This window comes from Nannospalax galili, unplaced genomic scaffold (genome assembly GCF_000622305.1).
Source record: "Nannospalax galili isolate Female #2095 unplaced genomic scaffold, S.galili_v1.0 scaffold488, whole genome shotgun sequence".
NCBI classification, from domain to species: Eukaryota; Metazoa; Chordata; class Mammalia; order Rodentia; family Spalacidae; genus Nannospalax; species Nannospalax galili.
Genome location: NW_008360316.1, coordinates 546716 through 567505, shown reverse-complemented (window position 1 = coordinate 567505; position 20790 = coordinate 546716). Strand labels below are relative to the sequence as shown.

Below are 20790 nucleotides of genomic sequence, written 5' to 3'. Positions count from 1 at the left end.
CTCCTCAGAGGCAAAAATGGAGCAGAAGGTTCTGGGGCTTTGCCTTCCAGCTGTACGAATTCCCTGAGGTCTACACAGGCAGAGTGGGCAGCAGGGTCTGGGCAGTCTGCAGTAAAAGAAGGCATGTTACTGAGTGCTGTGGTGTCACATGGTGGGTGTATAGAGATCAACCCATTTTCACAGTATTTGGTTCTTTGCATGTGTGGGGTGATCATTCAGAACAGGAGTACCTAGGGTGGGGATGGCTTAAAACCAAAGCTCATTCAAAATACAATAAACAGCATGTCAGATGCATCCTGCTCTGGGGCCCCAAACTACCCATACAGGCCTTTTCTGTTTTTTTCCATCTCCAATCTCTGTGAGACACATCCTAACTCCCCAGAGGTCTTAAGGGCAGTGCTGTACTGGGAGTATCTGAAGCTAGCTCCCCATCTGTTACATGCCCTTTGTGGAGCAGCTGCTGACCGTCCCTGTACCTCAGGACAGAAAAGGACTTCCTATCTTGGTTTTCAGGAGCCCTTGCTTCTGCAAAAGAGCCTTAAGGAAGGTTCCATGAGGCTGCCTCTGGTGAGGAGGTTTTCTCAGGTGCCTCCAAACATAAGCAGTCTCTTGGGTGTGCCCTTTAAGTGTGTTATGTGAAGGACAGAAGATCCAGTGGTGAAATGTTGTGCCAGGAAGGCTGAAAGACATTTAACATGCTCAGTGTCTCCATCTTCTGCTGAGAGAGATTTAACACACTCAGTGTCCTCTTCCCCCTAGAGGACCACATGAATGCTCCTGCTTCTGACAGCAGGGGAAAGGAGGGTGGTTTGGGGGCGGGCTCCCAGTCAGTCCCCTGTCCTGTTTTTGCTTTCTTTTGGGTCTCTAGGATGGGGTGAAGCTGTCACCTTCACAAAGGGCACAGGGGAGACACTGCCATGTCCCTCCCTTTTGCATTATTACTCATTTTTCACTCTGGGTTTCTCTTCCCCAGCTCAGAATTTCAAGAGGCTGTGCTCCTTAGAGCCACCTGGAGCTCACACCCTCCGCAACCACCCCATCATCCAAAACAGCAGCTCATGTGTGCCATTGGAGCCATGAAATTGAAGAAGCCAGCTTGGGAATAGTAGCCACGTGGCCATGTTCCCTTAAGCCCTCCTCCATTCCTGGCTTTGAGAGACTCCATCTGGCCGGCTGTGTGGTGATGGCAATGGTCACTGGGGGAAAATGCCCCAGGCCCCTGAGGTTACCATGTCCCTTAGGAAGCAGAATCTTCCTAGATGTCCCCTGAGTGCTCCAAGGTTTCCTGTTGCTGTTAGAGATCCCCGTGTTGTGCTCCAGGGACCACGGCACAGCCCCAAGAGACAGGAAAGTGCCTTGACCCAGAGCCTAAGAGCTGAGGCTTATAGGCTGCTGGGCAGCTGGGGGTGCCAAGGCAAGGCAGTGTATAGAAACATGAAAAGAAAAGGGATGGACCCCTTCTGAGGACCCCATATAAGGCTGTGTTCTTTCTCTGCATTGAACTACCTAGCCAAGGGGGTCATGTAGAAGCTGACCTTTGCCCAGAGGGAGGGTTTCCATTTCCCTCTTTTATAAGTTATGCTTGGGGACTATTCAGCCTTCACCCTCCTAAGGGGTGCTTTTTCCAGATCTACATAGAAATCCTGCTTAGGGTTGGTGGATCAGCTGGCAGCTCCTTCTTTCTGTGCCTCCTCTGTCCTGTTTCTTGGGCTCTGTGTCTTTTAGTAGAGGCATGCTTGCTCACTTTTCACTCAGGGCTGCTCACTGGAAAGGGCTTCTGCTAACCAAGGCTAGGCTCCGCATGCTGCTCTCAAATCAGAGGCATAGGAAGTCCTGGAAGGTGAATGGCACAGACTGGTGTAAGGTATAAGCTGACACACCTTCTGAAAAATTCTGCCCTACCTTCCCCCCAACCCCCACCATCACATGGCATAGCACCCACTCATCCTATTGCTTGCCCATTTCTGACAACACAGAGGAGAAACAGAAAAAAAGTACTCTCCCCCTGCTCTCCGGGAACTCTGCATTGTGAGAATGCCATGTTGGTGGGAGGGAGAGAGGTGATGTTGGCGGGTAAGACACCCAGAGCCTAAAAATTCAAGGGCCAAAAACTCCAATGAGAATTGCTCCTGGTTTGTATTAGCCAGGGGTTGTTGTGTTTGGTTAGGCCCTTCCACCTCCGTGTTTACATCTGTAAGATGTAGCCCAAACCAACCTCATCTCCCATGGATGCTGAGCTGAGCTGATACTAGAACAAACCATGGATGGCATCATTAAAGCTCTGCTGATAGCCATCTCCTCGTTGGAACAGCCCCACTTTCAAAAAGTAGAGCCGTAATTCTTGTGTCTCAAAGAGTCACCCTGCATATATAAATAGGAGGACCCTGGATTAAGAGTTTGTCTTTGGGCGGGGGCTGTGGAGTAGCTGAAGATTGCCAAGTGTCGGAATGAACCTGCTGCCCTCTCCTGTTTCCTTCAGAGGTAGAAAGTTTTGTCTCCTGATACTGGTTCCCTCTTAGGCCAGCATTTCCCTCTTAACCCAGGCAGCAGCCAGGGGTCCCGAGGGTGGGGATGAGCCAGGTCTACTATGTGGCACTGGAGACCTCAGTGTGGGATTCTAGCCTCTGTTTTGGTACCACATGCCAAACAGTGGCTCCTTGGTCCAGCTCAGCACCAGGTTATCTTCCCTGAAATTCTGCTGTCTTGTCATCCCAGCTGGGTGGGTGAGTTATGATTTTTTTGTCATTTGACATTAAGAAGAAAATGAGGAAGGCAGAAGATTCCAGTGTGAGGAAAGCCTGTTCAGAAGCCTCTGCCAGGGTAAAGGAGCAGAGAGCACTCTGGAACAATTCCCTAGCAAAGGGGACACATGTAGGAATGCTCCTTTCTTGCATAGAACAGAGCCATAAAAGATGTGAGGCCTTTGAGGATGATCCCATTGGCCACCTGACTCCAGGATTCAAGAGAAGAGTGTTCAGGGCATGACCACTGAGCTGGTCATCATGAGTTTCCACTGCCCGGATGTAGCAGCATGGTGGCAGGTAAGATTCCACCTATTTGACCGAAGGACCACATTAGGCACATATGCAGGGCTTTGCTAAAAATATCCAACACCAGCCGGGTGTGGTGGTACATGCCTTCAATCCTAACACTTGGGAGGCAAAGGTAGGTGGATCTCTGTGAGATCAAGACCAGCCTGGTCTCCATAGCGAGTTCCAGGGCAGCTGTGGTACAGGGAGACCCTGTCTCAAAAAGACCAGTATATCTATATCATCTCTATCTATAGCATCTATAGCATCTATCTATATATTTATCTATATCTATCTATATCTACATATATATTCAACAAGGACAAGGTTTCTCTTTCATGCTTACCCTTGTGATCTGCTAGCGTTTTAGCTCTCCCCATGATTTCATCCTCTGTGGCATTCAAGTTCTGGATCAGAAAGTATGTGGTCATTTTTCCTTTACCCTTCACCTCAATTTCACCTCTTTCAACAATTTCAAACCCTTGATTTTCCAAGGCTCTATACAAAGAAAAGAAAAATGGCCAGACATCAAAGATCACAGAATTGGCTTTGGTGTGAAAGTTAATGCAAGGGAGATGGAGAGATGGCTCAGCGGTTAAGAGCACTGACTGCTCTTGCAGTCTGCATGTGGGTTCAATTCCCAGCACCCACATGGTGGCAACGAACTGTCCTTAACTCCAGTTCCAGGGACTCCAAAGCCCTCTTCTGACTTCTGCAGCATTGCACAACACAGGTGCACTCATACACATTCAGGCAATACACTCGTACACATAAAATTTTTTTAAAAAAGGAAAGTTAATGCAAGAAGGTAAGTCCTGGATCCAGGACACAGAGCAGAGGAGGAGGGAGGCTCTGAGATGATGTGTAGAGCCTGTGGGGGATGGAGGGTAGGGGAGCCAATGGGAAGAAGGAAGGCAGGATGAGTGAACATTCTGAGCAGGGTTCCAAAGGCTAAGAGAAGCCACAGGGACCTCTACAAACCTAGACCCCAAAGTTCTCCAAAATGTTTCTTGTACCTGGAGCACTCCTGTTTCTACTGTACTGCTTGGCATTTATTACTACTACCCCAGTTTTGTCTAACTTCTCCTCTGGAACCCCTTGTTCAAGATTCAGGCTGGGCATCTCCTAAAAGCCTTCCTTTCTGGAGCCAGGACCCCTGCCTGTTTTCTCATGGCCTATTGGCTAAGTCCCCTGGCAGAAAAGCAGAGCAGTTAGAGTGGGGAGTCTGAACCTCACCCCTGGCTCTTCTCTTTTCTGGTCTGCTTGGAGCTGAGGCAAGCTAGGAAGCATTTTGTGTTTTGTTTGTAAATAAGAGCAATGGTAGTGTATCTTCATGGAGTTATTCAACAACAGATGCATTAACCAATGTGAAAGAACTTAGAGCTGAATGTGGCTCAAGAAACAGTGTCATTTTGTATACATCTGTGTCTTTGTACTTACTCTATTTAAAAAATAATTATGAACTTTCTTTCTTCCTCCACTAGACCAATATTCTCTGGGAAGGACCAAAGAGTAAATATTTCAGGCATTGTGAGTCATACAATCTCCAGCACAAAATTACTCAACTCTGCTACTTGCCAAGACATCAACTGTACACAATGAAATGAATACACAACGAACTGTACACAATGAAGTATTGTGTCCCAATAAACCTTTATTTTCAAGAGTAAGCAACAGATTAGATTTGGCCTATGGACTATAATCTGTTGTTCTGTGTACTAACTCATATGCTCCTATAGAGAAAATGATGTTACATAATTTTCAATATTTATGGCCTGTGTAAGTCAGTGAGACATACGCTTCCTTTACTATCCTGCCCCATGCTGCTGAATATTAAGGTAGTTCTGGAAAGAGGTAGAAAAGGAAAGCAAGTATAAATGAGTGGCTAACCTGTAGGTTGTGGGGCTGAGATGTACTTTGTTGGGAAGCCCATGACTTTCCATCCTAGAGGCTGTGTTTACAGTATCACCAAACAAGCAGTATCGGGGCATCTTGTCTCCCACGACACCTGCTAAGACTGGTCCAGTATGGATCCCCACTCTGATCTGCACAGAGAGAAGTTCACTGAAAAGAGATGATCAAGTCCTCTTGCTTTTTATTTTTAAGGAATAATTTACATAAAATGAAATATTAAAGTGGTTAGCTCCATGAATTTTGACAGGTGTGTTATGTCCCCTCAACCACTTTCTGAAACAACAGTTCCATTACTTTGCAAAACTCTCTCGTGCCCCTTGCTCCTTAAGTTCACCCAACATGTTTTGTGGCTATTTCCTACAAATTAAAATACTCCTTGGAGGAGTAGGGGCATCAGTAAGACTCAGGAAGCTAATGGAATTTACAAGACTCAAGAAGCTGGGAAAGGGTCTGGAGAGATGGCTCAGCAGTTAAGAACACTGGCTGCCCTTGCAGAGGACCCAGGTTTGGTTCCCAGCACCCACATGGTGGCTAACAATCATCTATAATTCCAGTTCCAGGGACTCTGATGTGCTCTTCTGACCTCCATGGGCACTGCACAACATAGTTGCACTTACACACATGCAGGCACTATACTCATACACATAAAATAAAAACAATAAGTATTTTAAAAAGAAGCTGGGGGACTGGAGAGATGGCTCAGCAGTTAAGAACACTGGCTGTTCTTGCAGAAGACCTGGGTTCGAATCCCAGCACCCACATGGCAGCTAACAACTGTCCTAACTCCAGTTCCAGGGGATCTGACAGCCTCTCCTGTCCCATTGAACGACATGGGTGCACTTACCTACATGCAGGCAATACACGCATACACATAAAATACAAATAATAAATAAATATTTTTTAAAAAGAAGCTGGGAAAGTTAGAAGATTCTTAAGGCCTCTCCTCAAGGTTATGCACCTAGTCAACAATTACTGGGGAGTGTAGACTCTGGAGTCTGCAAATTGGAGCTCCAGGGAGACAGCTGTAATGAAGCTCATGTTGTAGCTGCTTGTTAGTAACCCCAATAAACTCATTGATTGGTTCCCTAAACTGGGCTTGGGTGGAATTACTTTTTTGTTTGGCATTGGTGCCCTTCACAGAATAAATAGACATTTGTGCATATCTCCCAGGAAAAGTCAAACAACTCTATCATAACTCCAAAAGAGATTACTGCTTTCTTACTTCTTGTATCAAAGATTAATTTGCCACTTCTAGAACACTGAGTAAATGAAATCAGATAGTATATGCCACTTTATCTGATAGTATATGCCACTTTACTCAATATACTATTTTCAAAATTCATTTGCATTGTTATGTACATCCATAGTTCATTATTTTGTTGCTAAACAGTAAGAGTACCCACAATTCCTTCACCCATTCTCTTCTTGTGGACACTTAGGTCCTTTCTGGTTTAGAGCTATGCTAAGTAAGGCACTAACAGCCTGCAGAGATATTTTTGTGGATATATGTTTTGATTCCTTTCAGGTAAGATATTTAAAAATGAAATTCTACTTCTGTATCATAAAATAGATACATATTTAATTTTTAGCAAAGCAAATCAAAACTGCCCCACAATTCTCCTACCATTGCTACCAAATCATTTTCAGCATAATTTTATCTTCCAGTGGTATGGCCTTAATTTGCCTTTTCCTAATGGCTAGTCATGTTAAGTATATTTTCACACACATATTATCCACTTAAATAGCTCCTTTTGTGAAAAATTTCAAGTTTTTCTGACCACTTAAAAATGTGTTGTTTATATTTTACTTATATTTTATTGCTTTATATTTTATTGTTAATGCATATGAGTCATATATATTTATATATTTGGATACATGAGATCTCTTAGTCTATGAGTTTGTATTCACTTTTTTAATAAGAAGAAAATTTAAATTTTATTGAATATATGAGTCTATTGAGAGTGTCATAATAATACAACACAGACTGGGTGGCTTTAAACAACAAAAATTTCTATTCTCATAAGTCTGGAAGCTGGAAGTCTGAATTCCAAGTGTAAGCAGATTGGGTTTCTCTTAAAACCCTCTCCGGAACTGTCAGATGACCCTTTTCACTGCATCTTCACATGGCCTGCCCACAGTGTGGGGTCAGTCCTGGTATCACTCAGTGTGTTCTAATTTCCTTCTCTTAGAAACACACCAGATTTGATAGTGACCACCCTTAAGGTTTCATTTTAACTTCTCTCTTTAAAGGCCCTAACTCTAAACAGAGTCACATTTTGAGGTACTAAGGTTTAGGACTTCAACAGATGAATTTGGGGAGATATGACTTGCCTATAACAATAAAACACACCTTTTCCTCCTTTCATGTCACTGCCTTTGTGCTCTCTCTGAGAAACTATTAACCTGTAAGTCATGAACCTATTTCTTGTGTTTCTAACTAGAAGCTTTACGAATCCAGCTTTTATGATTAGATCCATGATACAAACCAAATTAGTTTTGGCATACTGAAGTAGAATTTTTTTTCTTTCCATATGTTATTCAGTTGTAGCAGAACCATTTCCTTTAAAAAGGCTGCTTTTCCTGCTCAACTAGTTTGGTGACTTGTAAATCAATTGCGCTTCAATGTGTAGACTAGCCAGGGCTCTGTACAGCTCCGGGGACCCATCTATCCCTCTGCCAATTCCATTCTGAATCTATCATTGTAGATTGAGAGTACATTTTGGATTGAGGCAATGTAAGTCTTCCAACTTTTTACTTTTCAATACTGTTTGAGTTACTCTGGGATCTTTATGTTTCCGTCTACATTTCAATAGTATCAAAGAAGCCTGCTGGGACTCTTTGACCAGTGTTCTGCTGATTTGTACATCACATTAGTGGTTGTGAATGGCTTACCCACACTGGGTTTTCCAGTCACAAGCACGGTACATCTTTCCCTTTAATTAGGTTTCCTTTCATTTCCTCTAAGAAATCTTTCATAGTTTTCAGCAGAGGACACATGCATCTTTTGTTAAATCTATTTTCAGGAATTTAAATAGTTCAGTTTTGCTTTTATTTTGTTTTCCATCTTTCTAGCCTTATCACATAGAAGTCCAAATACTTTTGGTCATTCTGTGACCTTGTTAGCTTCATTATTAGAGCTCATAGTTTTCCATAGTTTGTATCAGATCTCCTAGATGCAACATTATTTGATCTGTGAATAGTGATAATATTACTGCTTCCTTTTCAACCTTTATGTCATGTATTTGTCTGTCTTGTCTAGTTGTCCTAGTATGGCTTTTGGAATACTCTGACTAGAAATTACTGTATTTGTTTTACTGTGGGTTTTACTAAGCTCTTGAATATGTGGGTTAACATCCTTCATCACTGATGGAATTCTCAGCCATATCTCTTCAAATATGTCTTCTGACCTTGGCTTTCTCTATCCCACATCTGTCCAGATCTAGGATGTCCTGGCCCATTTTCCCCTTTGTATTTCAGTTTGGATAATTTGTATTGCTATGCCTTCAAATCCCCTGATCTTTTCCTCTGTTGTGTTCAATCTCTGTTAAATCACAAAATAAATTATATACCTCAACTGACAATATAATTGTAGTTTCTTTTTAACATAGATATAAATAAATAGATACAGATACAAATAGATACAGATACAGACACAGACACAGATATAAACAGATGTGGCATACAGCCATTTCCTACATATTCTCATTTGTTTTTCCTTTTTTCACTAGTAAATTCTTCAAAAAATATTTAGTGGAGCTGGCAAGATGGCTCAGTGGGTAAAGGCACCTGCCTGCCAAACCTGACAACTTAAGTTTGATCCCTGAAACCACACTGTGGAAGAAGAAAACCAATGCCCACAAGTTGTCTGTGACTTCCACATGTGCACTGTAGCATATGTACACAAATAAATAATAAAAATACTTATCAGTTTATGTGAGTATGTGTGTGGATTTGTTGTTGTTGTTGTTGTTGTTGTTGTTGTTGTTGTTGTTTTTGAGACAGAGTCTCCCTGAAGCCCCAGCTGGCCTGGAACTTACTATGTAGACCAGGTTGGCCTCGATCTCACAGAGATCCACCTGCCTGTCTCCTGAGAGCTGGGATTAGAGGTCTGTGTCACCATGCCTGGCTACTTATCAGTTATTTTAAAGACACTCCCTGATATTTCCCACACCCAGTCCATTTTACTTGCTTTTATTGACTATTTTAGCTATTAGATCTAAACAACATTACCATTTTCTTGTTTCCTCTTTCATCTCATATTTTAGGTTATTGAATTTTATACCCTATGTGTGAAAAGGGCCAAAGTAGATAATATTTAGCTGTTGGAAAAGATTATACCCTTTGTCGTACAGGACTATCCTCCAAACCCAATAGCCATCATCTTCGTAAATGCAGCTGTCAGCTTGCAGAAGATCATTACAGGTGCGCTTGTTGACTATTGACCTTCCCTCATAGAAGGAAGGGACAAGGGGGACCATTGGACATTCCCTTGAGTTTCCAGTCACTTCTCTACATCATTTGCATGCAGTTTTACCCTAATTGCACACAGTCTCAGGTCTCAGAGAGGAGCTAGAGTATACAGGCTGAGGAGGACTGGAGGAAAAGAGGATTCATCTACACAGCCATAGGGACATTATCATCCATGTTGGGTGAGGACTTTCCAGTGTGGCTCTTTTGGGGTTGTCCACATTCCTGTCAGTAACCCTCATTCATGCTCTATAGGGAAGCCCAGTAAACTCATTGGTTTCCCATGAGGAACTTTGGTGGATTCAGGCATTGTTTTGTCACTGGTACCTTAGAAGGAGGGAAGATTTCTGCCCACCATTGCTCCTTGGCCTAGACTTCAAAGAGTCATTGCTATCATTTAGCAAAAGCCAATAGTTCTGACAGGAGTTTCTCTCTTTACTCTTTCTCTAGCACTGGTCCTGTGGAACAACAACCTTACAGTTTAGGAAGGGCCCACACACCTCTGGGATTGGAGCTCTCTGTTCACTTCCCCTGACCCTAGGCTTTAGCCAAACAACTCTTTGCACTGGGTAAAAGCCTGCGGAAGAGTTTTTGGATGAGTACAGGCTCTGGTAGGGACTCTAACCTAAGGAATGGAGACCAGACACTGACCTATCATTCTAGCTCCCATATAATCATGAAAATCTCACTAAACTTTAGCCTGCTGGCTCTCTACACTCACCTCTGGTAGACTGCTTTTCCTGCTGCTCTACCAGGAATGAATATAATTACCGGTGTCTTCTTGAAAAGAAGAGTTACTTCTTAGAATTTAGTTGTTATGTTTCTTTGCACTCTGGTTTGTGGGGGGGGGGACTGCTAGAATGGTAACATTTCTTGTGGCTTTCTATATTATAACTAGACCTTTGTGTCCTTTCCTATCAGATTTTTCTTCTTGAAATAATATTAGAAATTCTTTTAAGTGGGGCCAGAGAGATGGCTCAGTGGTTAAGAGCATTGGCTGCTCTTGAAGAGGGTCTGGGTTCAGTTCCCAGCATCCACATGGTGGCTAACAACCATCTGTAGCTCCAGTTCCAGGGGATCCAACACCCTTTTCTGACCCTGTGGGCATTGCATGACATATGTGTACTTACATACATGCAGAAAATACACTCATATATATAAACTAAAAATAATAAATAAAATACTTTAAAAAAGAAATTCTCTAGTACTTTCACAGATCCTCCCTTAGTGGGGCTAGGATTTGGTAACTGGTGCTGAGAGAAAACCCTTGATTATGTCCTTGCCCTGATACTGTACCAATGGCATCTGTCTCTCAAGGGAACAGAGATGATTTTTTTTTAAAAAAAGAAATTCTTTTAAGAAATGGGCCTGCCACTACATCTTTGAATACTTCAAAGCACTTAGTGATGCTCTCTTGTGCATATGAGGATCTCATTAGATGTATCTTAAATAATATATGAATAAAAGATTAGAAGGTCTCAATAGATGTTACTTTTAAAACTGCAGAAATTGTGAAATTTTCTTAGAGAAAATGTTTCCAGTCCTTATTCTTATATCCTTAAATAAACCATGTACAGAGCTGTTTCAGGAGGATATTTAGTAATGTTCCTAAGTGTGAACCTGATCTTACCCTGGACTCACTCTGTCTTTTCCCAGTTGCTTTTGCTTTTGGAAAATCTACCTTGAGAATTTCCAGGAATTCTCTATTTCTTTTAATTTTTATTGGTATAATAGGAGTCTCATCTCAGTTGCTAACACACACACACACACACACACACACACACACCCCACATACCACACACCACACCACACACACCATACAAAGTAATTCCGTGACTTACTTTGGTATCCTTTAAATAAATCATTCCCCTCTTTTCTCTTCTCTCTGCTCCCTTTACCACCTCCTGTCCTTAGAGTTTTATTGAACAGATTCACACTGTTTCTAATGAGCCAAGGACTGTGGATGCTTTGTGCTTGTGATAGCCTAAGCAACTTTGGCTTAGATGACACTGATCAAGACCTTTCACTGTTTCTCGGTCCCCAAATCACTGTGATGAGAGCAGGTAGGCATGTTTCAGAATCTCCTGCAAAAGGGTTACACCTTGGAAAAATCATACTCTATTTTATAACTGGTTTTATTTCCAATAAGGTTTGTAGTTTGGATGTTGACTCACATAGGCAGAGATGAGATCTAGACATACAAGGTCAGAGTCACCTCTCTCAGCCATCTCTGCAGATGTGGGGGGAGAATCTGCTCAAATGGTAGAAGAGGATATTTCACTTATGTCTCCCAAACTGCGCAACTTTATCATGTGAGTAAGAGCCTGTGCTTTGGAACAGTAGCTTCTTGAGAGGCAGGCAAGCAGCTCTCCCTTAAGCTAACAGCCACATGGTGGAAGGAAAAACCTGTCTTCAGCATCTCAATGCCTGGGCTATTCACCCAACATGGCTTCACACTCTAGTTGAGCTCTGAGCTATCAGGATACCTGTTCCATACACATTTCCCCCAAGCAAAAAACACTGGCTGCTCAGTAAAACCCAGCCACCTCTTGTAACGCTTGAACAAAAAAAGCAGGAATTAAAAATGAGAAGTGTTCAGCATAGTCCTGAGTTACAGACAAAGGAGGGCTACAGTGAATCACAGGAAAATCTCATGAGCCACAGCCTCCTCTGAACTTTAGGAAGGTCAAGACTGAAATAGCTTTGTGAATACGCCTCTTCCTTAGGAGCACATGCAAGAGAAGAAAGTACTTTTGGTAGATGATGTATTTTAAAGGCTATAGGTACCTCAAAGACTAGAATTTCCCTTTTTGGTTAAGCAAAGTATTTGTTTGCTCCATACCTGGATGGGTTCTCCAGTGACAGGATTCATCACATCTTCTGCAGAAATTCTCATCCCCAAGGCAAAATTAGCTACTCTCTGAGCATGGTTTTCAACAGGCACTGGCACACCGCCTACCACCATGTATGCATCACCTATTGTTTCTACCTAACAGGACAAAAAAATATTCTGTGAGTTTCCCTCGTGTACCAATCAAATTACTAGAAAAGCCTGCTATTTTCCATCTATTGCCAACAAAATCTTTTTAAGCTGGCAATTCTTAGGGCTATGAGGAGCAAGGACAATGAGATACCCAAAAGTCTTTCTGCCTTTTCTAATTTATTTGTGTGTGTGTGTGTGTGTGTGTGTGTGTGTGTGTGTGTGTGTGTTAAGGATGGAACCCAAACCCAAAGTCTCACACAAGCTAGGAAAAAAGTTATCAAACCTCTATTGTACTTTTGGTGAAAATGAATCCCAGAGAAGATGAAGTTCCTGGGTAGTCATATGATACTGTTTCTTAGGTAATAGATACTTTGGATGAGATTTTTCTGATGAATTTAAGAACAGGAGACCATGATCTAGTGTGGTTGTTTACATGAGAAATGTCCCCAATAGGCTCAATTATCTGAACACTTGGTCAGTTGGTGCTGTTTGGGAGGGTCATGGGACCTTTAGGAGGTGTAGCCTTGCTGGAGGAACTACATCACTAGAGGTGGCTTTGAGTTCGTAGCTTTGCCTACTTCAGCTTTTCTCTTTGTTTCCTGTGCCTGTCTGAAGATGTGAGTGCTCAGCTTTCTACTCCAGCTGCCTCCAGCCATGCCTCCCTGCCATGATGGACTCAACCCTCTGCAATAAACTCAAATAAACTCTTCCTTCTGTAAGTTGCATTGGTCTCGGTGGTTTATCATACAAACAGAGGAGTAACCAATACACCTAGGAAAGCTGTATCTGCTTCTCAAGGTTCTCAAGTACCATCTGGGCATTAGGTATCAGAAAACAATTCTTAGGCAATTAAAATTCCTAAGACAGTTCTCATTCCATTTTAGTCCTTCAGACTGATAAAGGCAAAAGAAGGCTTAGAACCAAGTGCCTGTCTGCCCTGATCTGGAAGCAGACTGTACTAACCACATACTTACTTTGTAGACCTCGTGGATGTTGGTTAATCTGTCAAACTTGGAGTACATTGAGTTCAGCATAGTCACTATTTGGATAGGTTCACAGGCAGCACAGATGTTGGTAAATGTCACCACATCACTGAAAAGGATTGTACAGGACTCAAATTCTCCTGCAACAGAAACCATGTCAGGGTATAGAATAATAGTTATGAATTTTGAATTCAAGTGCCCTTTGAAGATCAAACCTGCCTGTGCCTTGAGGAAAAAGAAGCTAGATGCCATTCAGTGCCCCCCACACAGCCAGCAGATCTGAGCACATCTCTTGAGTCCCTGCTGTGAGGTAATCATCACTCCATGAGAACCATATATGGTGAAATAAACCGACAGGCGAAATAAACCGACAGGAGTGCCTGGTCTAATGATGTTGGTGGGTATAAGCGGAAATAAATGTTCCCAATGAGACGTGGCAAGTGCAGGAGGTTGATAGAAATGGACCATAGCAAGGGTACCAAGGCAGAACCTAAACTATAGGAACTACAGGCCTGGGTCAAGAAGAGCCTGTCTTTGTACAGTGGCATGGCTGACATGTTCTCCTCTCTCACTCCCTCTTCTACCATGTCCCCTACACACACTAATCTTGACGTGCATAGAGAAGTCCTGTTAAACTGGATTTACTTTTTTTACCTGAAAATCCTTCATGACTTCTACCACAATTGAAATAAGACCCCAAATCCTTACCATGCAAACAGGATCCTGCTCTGTCCTTACCACCTCTCTGACCTCATGTCTTAGCACCTTCCTCTGGCTTACTCCACTCCAGTCACACTGTCCTTCTTGGGGTTACCCCAGTGTGTTGAGTGCCTCCTGCCTTGGGGCCCGCACACCTGCGCTCTCCTCTACCTGATGAATGCTTCTCAAACATCCACAGGGCTCTTTCCTTCACATCTCGGTGAGAACTGAGATGGGAGACTGTCTGTGTGGGTATCTGCTGCATGCTTAGGATGTAGAGCAGGACTTGGCATGGGCAGATTCCCAACAGCTGTGTAGTGACTAAAGTGACTGCTGATGCCTTGAACACAGCTGGGTGTCTTATACCTCTGGTCTAACTCTTCTCCATGTGACTCTACCATCTTCTTCATATTATTCTCCCCCTTGTGATTTCGTTTTACATCTTGGCCTGGTTCCTTATCCTTCAGTATTAGCTATGTCTCTGCTCTTCTCACCTCATAGCCCCAGATGACCTTGTCCATCATTCATAGCATCATGATGAGCTATGACCCACAGTCCAAGAGCTCCCAGACCTATAGCTTCATGCTGGAACTTTCTCTCAATTTTTCATATAATTCCTAACCATCTGCTGCTCTTGTTACGTGGACTATCCAAACTATCTCCAACTCCATGGTTCTAGGCTGACCTGATTGCCCTTGCCCCAGGCCTACTCGTCTTTCTGTTTTATCCTGTGTGTGTGTGTGTGTGTGTGTGTGTGTATTACATGCATATGAGTGTGTGTATGTTACATGCATATGAGTGTGTGTGCATGTGTGTGTTACATGCATATGAGTGTGCGTGTATGTTTCTGGCAGAGTTATGCAAAGACCATAGGAAGGCAGTTAGTATCTTCCTCTGTAGCTCTCCATCTTATCACCTTGAGACAAAGTGTCTCACCAAACCAGAAGCTCACCTTTCGGCTAGGCTGGCTAGCCAGTAAGCTCCTGGCATCTGCCTGTCTCTATCTCCTTCTCCAACTCAAGCACACACAGTCATATCCAGCTCTTCATGTGGGTGCTGCAGGTTTGAATTTCACCCCTTATGTTTCCAGAGTAAATGCTCTTACCCACTAAGCCATCTCCCCAGCCCTATATTATATCTTGAGATAAACCATCACATCTTTCTATGCTGGCAATCTCAGAAACCTCATAGACTCTGTGTAGCAGGAGGCCTCCAAAGATGGCGTGGACCCAGAGCCCTGGGATTCAGGGAGAATTCACTTCACTTCTTGGTCTGCAAATAGCCCGCCAAAAGGAGCCCACACCTCCGTACCCTGTTTGCGAGCCCAGTGACTGCTGACAGACTGCGTGGCACGGACCAATCAGAAAACGATACGCTGACTAAAAGGACTTGGGGGCAGAGAAAAGGGAGATATAAGGCCTGCCCTCTACTGCATTAAACGAGCCTGCAGCACCTCGCCTAGTGCTTGCTTCTACCCGACTCCGGGGGTCTGTGTGTTGTGACTCCGCGCCTCTTGCCCCCCAATAGGCAGGGGACCCGATCCAAGTCAGGGTCTTCACAGCTGGCCTGAGGAGAACCCACAACAACTCTGTCCTTCTGTCCTTCCGCATCACATCAGGATGAAAGCCTGCCGGTTCCCCTTTACTCTGCCTTAGTACAGACCTTGATCCTCACTCAACTGCAACACAGTGAGCTCACAGTCTGCCTTCCTCCACTGCATCCTTTACACCACAGTCAGAATTGACACTTACTAAACTAACCATGCCAATTCCACTACAAGAAAAAAACCTTTAAGGGCAGAGAAATGGCTCAGAAGATAAGAGTGCTGTGCAATCTCAAGGACCTGAGTTCAAATTCCCAACACTTACATAAAAAGTTGGGTATGGCCACACATATGCCTGAGCATAGTGAGGGATGAAAACAGGAGGATGGTTGGGGCTTTCTGACTTCTATCCAGCCTACCTCTAATATTAGCAAGAGGCCCTGTCTCAAAAGAATAAGATGGAGAGTGATAGGGTACCACATGTAAGTCTCCCTTCCCAAACATCAATGAATCCCCGTTGCCTACAAAATAACAATTCCCTTTTCCATAATACTGCAGATCATCACTGCATCTCTGAAGCTTCCTTGTCTGTGCCCTGCTCTGGGAATACTACACTGCCACTGTCTAAAAACTCACATTCAAATGTCATTGCCTTTGCTCTTGCTATGCCACTTTTCTAAAATACCTTTCCCTTCTTTGCTTCCTCAAACTCCGCCTCAAGGCCATGACAGGTACCATACACTTTCCTGAAGTACACACCCAGTTTCCCCTGCCTCTTGTCTCTTTTACTCCCACACTTATTATTAACTTCCCCATCATCTGTGCTCCCCCAGTCCCTGGAATGAACCTATGGTGGAGACAATATGAATGCTGGTCCAAAGGAGTGACTGAGATTCATTTCTGGCTCATAAGTGTGGGTGGACATCAGTGTGTATAGCTGTGTAGAATGGGTAATGCCTCCTGTGATTCTCAATCATGCAAACTTGATGGGATTTAGAATCACCTCTGTGTTTGTGAGGGTGTTTCCATAGAGGTTTAACTGAGGAAGGAAGACTCACCCTACATGTGGGCAGCACCAGCCCATGGGCTGGAGTCCTGGACTGAATTAAAAGGGAGCAAGAAGAAATCCAGCTGACAGCAGCATTTATCGATCTCTGCTTCTGACTGTGGATGCAATTGGGCAGCTGCCACACCATCCTGACACCACGGCTTCCTCACCAAGATGGAGTGTACTGTCAAACTGGGAGCTAAAATAAATCCTTCTTCCCAAACTATCTAAAGATAGTCAAGTATTTGTCACAGCAATGAGAAAAAGTAGCTAATACACCTTCCTTATAGGAATGTTGAAGGAATGAAATAGAACAGCACAGGTACTATCTGACACAGACCCCTGCATAACAATTATTCCTGAATGTCCATTAGTTTGCTTTCCTGTGGCCAGTCCCACGCCATTCTTCCTGCATCTTTCTGCTGTGAACGCCATTGGGTGCCCCAGATCTGGCACAGCATGTGGCACGGAAGTTTACTAGACATGGTGAATGAATACACACAGAAGGTGAGTTCAGAGTAAGTACAGCATGCCTTCTTCTAGAACTAGCTAGTTTTTCTATAATGGTCCTCACAAACACCTCACAATTTAGCAAATATTTAGGCATATGACTTCCAGTTACAGTTAAGGAACCTACTCTTGATCATTGAGCCATAAGGTCAGCCTCAGGACACAGGCAATTCTTAGGGACCTTGATATGTGTGTGTTGATAAGCATTTTATCTAATACACTCCTCTCTGTGTTGTATTATTATTTTTTAAATATTTTGTTTAATATTTTATGTGTATGAGTGTATTGCCTACATGTATGTAAATGCACCTGTGTCATGCAATGCCCCTGGAGGTCAGAGGAGAGCATCAGATCCCCTGAAACTGGAGTTACAGATGACTGTTATCTGCCATGTGGGTGCTGGGAATCAAACCTGGGTCCTCTGCAAGAGCAGTCAGTGCTCTTAACTGCTGAATCATCTCTCCAGCCCCTCCTCTATTATTTTTATTATCCTCAGTTAGAGAAGAGAAATGGAGGAGATGCAGGTTAGCCACTAAGCTCAAGGTCATGTCACTTCTAAGTGATAAAGCCAGAATTCAACCCTAGATCTGTCTGGTGCAAAGCCCACATGGCTCACCGTGAATGCAATCTTCCCTGTAACTTCAAGGACCCTTGAAGGGAAGGGGTATCTTACCTGCAGCCACCTTCTGGCCATCCTTGAGCTGGTTGGCCACGTGTTCAGGTAGCATGGCATACAGCAAGGTCTCTGTCTTCTTCTTTTCGATAGCCAGGTGCTGGGAGAGGATGCGCAGCTCCTCCTTCTTCCTCTCTAGCTGGTTGGACAGCTCCATCTCTGCTAGCCGCTGCTGGTTGAGGAGGATAAGATCCCTGGTGGTGTCATGGGGGGCAATGTCTGAAAGATACATCTTGTTTTCCTCCAGTTCTTGCAGGCTGCGGAGCTTCGGAGAACATATGAAGATCATGCACTGCAGTGACTCCATCCATATCATCTGGCCTTCTCGTCACAGAGAGGAAAATGACAATATAGAATGTCTCCAACATGGGAAGGGAAGAACAGAGACAAGCATCACCAAGAAGCATCTACACTTTCTGCCTCCACTTACTCAGCTGCCACTCCGCACAGCAGCTCTCCCTAGACTGCTGTCCTGACCTTGAGGTGGCTCCTTCTTGTGGTTTACACAGGCAGACCCCAACCCCAGTGGCTCAGTTTTACTTTATTTTGCCCTTAAAGGTGAAAACCTGACTCTGACTCCTGAAATCTTGCTTCCTAGGACTTTCTGGCACTGATTTCTCTCTGAAGTTTCCCCCCACTTCTTTCAATTTCCTTTAGTATTTTTTAAAAAATTCATTCCTTAAATGTTCACATTCTCTAGGACTTTTTTTTCTCTGTTTTTCTTTCTTTAAAAATATTTATTTTATTTTTATTTATTTATGTGTGTGTATATATGTATGCACATGTGTACATGGGTGCCTGGGGAGGCCAGAAGAGGACAGTGTATCCACAGTAACTGGGCAATTACAAGCTATTGCAAATCGCCTAATGTGGGTATTGGCAACCGCACTGAACTAAAGTCCTCTGCAAGAGCAGCAAGCACTCTCTTAACTGTGGAGCCAACTTTCCAGTCTTTTTCTTTCTGTCTTCGAGACAGAATATCACTCTGTAGCCCAGGCTGGTCTTCTATTCAATGCAACCCTCCTGCTGGCATTGCAGGTAAAAGCCATCATACTTGGCTAGGTCTCCTCTAACACTATACAGCTGTTTCCTATGCCACAATGATAATGAATCTGAGTTCCCAGAGAAATCTTGCTTCCCAGACTCAAAAATGTTAATTTTTTAAAGAATAGAGAGGTTTGCTAATGCATTATAGAAGCAGTATCCATTTATTTCAGAAAGGGAAAAAGCAAAAGCAAATTGTGAAAGTCACTCACAATCATACTGCAGATATAGTGACTGTTAATATTCTGTATTACCAAAAGTGGGACTATCTGGTATCTTTTTGCAATTTGAATTTTTCACCTAAAATGTATTTCTGTGGTATTCAATATGGATATACATCGTAACTTTTTCTAGCTATATTGGCTGCACTGTTTTAATTTTTATTTTATTTTAAAAAATATCTCACTACCATTGCTTTCCTTACATAACATGATTACATTGAAAGACTTCGCATAATTTGGAGAATTTGAAAAAGGAGTGCAAGTAATAGGCTAGCAGTGATTACATTATTACCATTCTGTAAGCAACACTGCAATGAACAAGTTTAAGGACCTCTTTGTATATGATTGTGGCCATTTTGTTAAAGGATATACTCATCCTTACAGTATTACTTACACAAAAATGCTAATTCTTTTTTAAATGGTTATTTTTTATCATTTTAAATGATGTGTATAAGTGTGTGTCTATCTGTAGGTGTTTGCATGTGAGCACAAATGCTGGCAGGGGCCAGAGGCATCAGATCCCCTGGAACTGGAGTTACAGGCATTGTGAGCTGATGTGGGTTCTGGGAATGGAACCTGGGTCTTCTGAATGAGTAGTCCATGCTTTTAACCACTGAGCAATCTTTACAGTCCCAGAATATGCTAATTCTTAAGGCTTTTGAAACATACTTTGAAATTGCCCTCTAGTGTGTCTGTGACTGTTTGAATTTCCATCTTAGCAGTGTTTTTTTTTTTAATTTACTGCCCATTAGATGTTTATTTGTGCATATCTGCCACTGAACTCACTTTATACCTTCTCTGAAAATTTTCTCTTTATTTGTTGATTCTCTCATCACATAAGTATTAGGTACCTACTGTTAGCCAGACATACTGCTTTAGACATTAAAGAATACATTTGACTTAAACTGACAAAATCCTTGCCCTCAAGGACTTTAAGACTTTTCTCAGTTAACCACACCTTCCTCACTAGTTACCCAAAGATGCTAACAATTAGCCTGTGGTTTTCTCTTTCCAGCATCTCATCCAGTTACCAGATCCAGTTTTAATCATGCTGTGAATTTGTTTCCTGATTGCCACCCCAGTACCACTGCCTGAGTTCATTTCACACTATAGCCTTCTTGCCTGCACCCCCGCAGCGGCCTGCACCTGCTTTCTGGGTTCCATTTCTCTAAACCACAATCCATTCTTAACAGGCTTCCACACTGGTTATTCCAAACCTCAAATCTGGTAGTTTTCTTCCTGTGGGGTGTCCCCTGAGCTCAACTTGTATATATGTCTAGTGTGCTTGATCATCAGTCTACCAGGCAGCTCAAGCTGTGTGCCCTTTACAACATGTACAAAAATACGCTCACAACGAATCTAAGATCTAAATGTAAGAGCTCAAACTATAAAACTCTTAGAAAACAGAGAAATAGTGCTGAGTAGGTATAAGGCACTGATTTCTTGGTGATGGCATCAAAAGCACAGCCTGAAGAGAACAACAGATGAATCAGATGATGTTAAAATTTAAAACTTCTGTGCATCAGAGAACAGAGTCCAAAGAGTGAATGCAACCCACAGAATGAAAGAAAGCATTTGTAGCCCATCTGTCTCACAAAGTGTTAATAACCAGAATATATAAGGAACTACAGTACACACACACGCACTCACACACACACACGCACAGCAAAATATTG

At 43.0% G+C, this 20790-nt stretch overlaps 1 protein-coding gene and 1 non-coding gene across 2 annotated transcripts in view; one reads left to right on the top strand and one right to left on the bottom strand.

Moving 5' to 3' along the window:
* LOC103727194 (guanylate cyclase soluble subunit beta-2-like) overlaps positions 1 to 20790 on the bottom strand; it is a 109702-nt gene that overhangs the window by 6974 nt on the left and 81938 nt on the right. Inside the window, exons 10-14 of the mRNA XM_029559591.1 lie at positions 17850 to 18170; positions 13368 to 13516; positions 12253 to 12399; positions 4920 to 5074; positions 3376 to 3527 (exon numbers count right to left, since the gene is read on the bottom strand). Of these exons, the coding sequence (XP_029415451.1) occupies positions 3376 to 3527; positions 4920 to 5074; positions 12253 to 12399; positions 13368 to 13516; positions 17850 to 18170 (924 nt within the window). The remainder of the gene's footprint in view (positions 1 to 3375; positions 3528 to 4919; positions 5075 to 12252; positions 12400 to 13367; positions 13517 to 17849; positions 18171 to 20790) is intronic.
* On the top strand, positions 10612 to 10736 carry LOC115068736. Its single transcript, XR_003848077.1, has one exon. It is a non-coding gene; the product is annotated as a small nucleolar RNA SNORA30/SNORA37 family (small nucleolar RNA).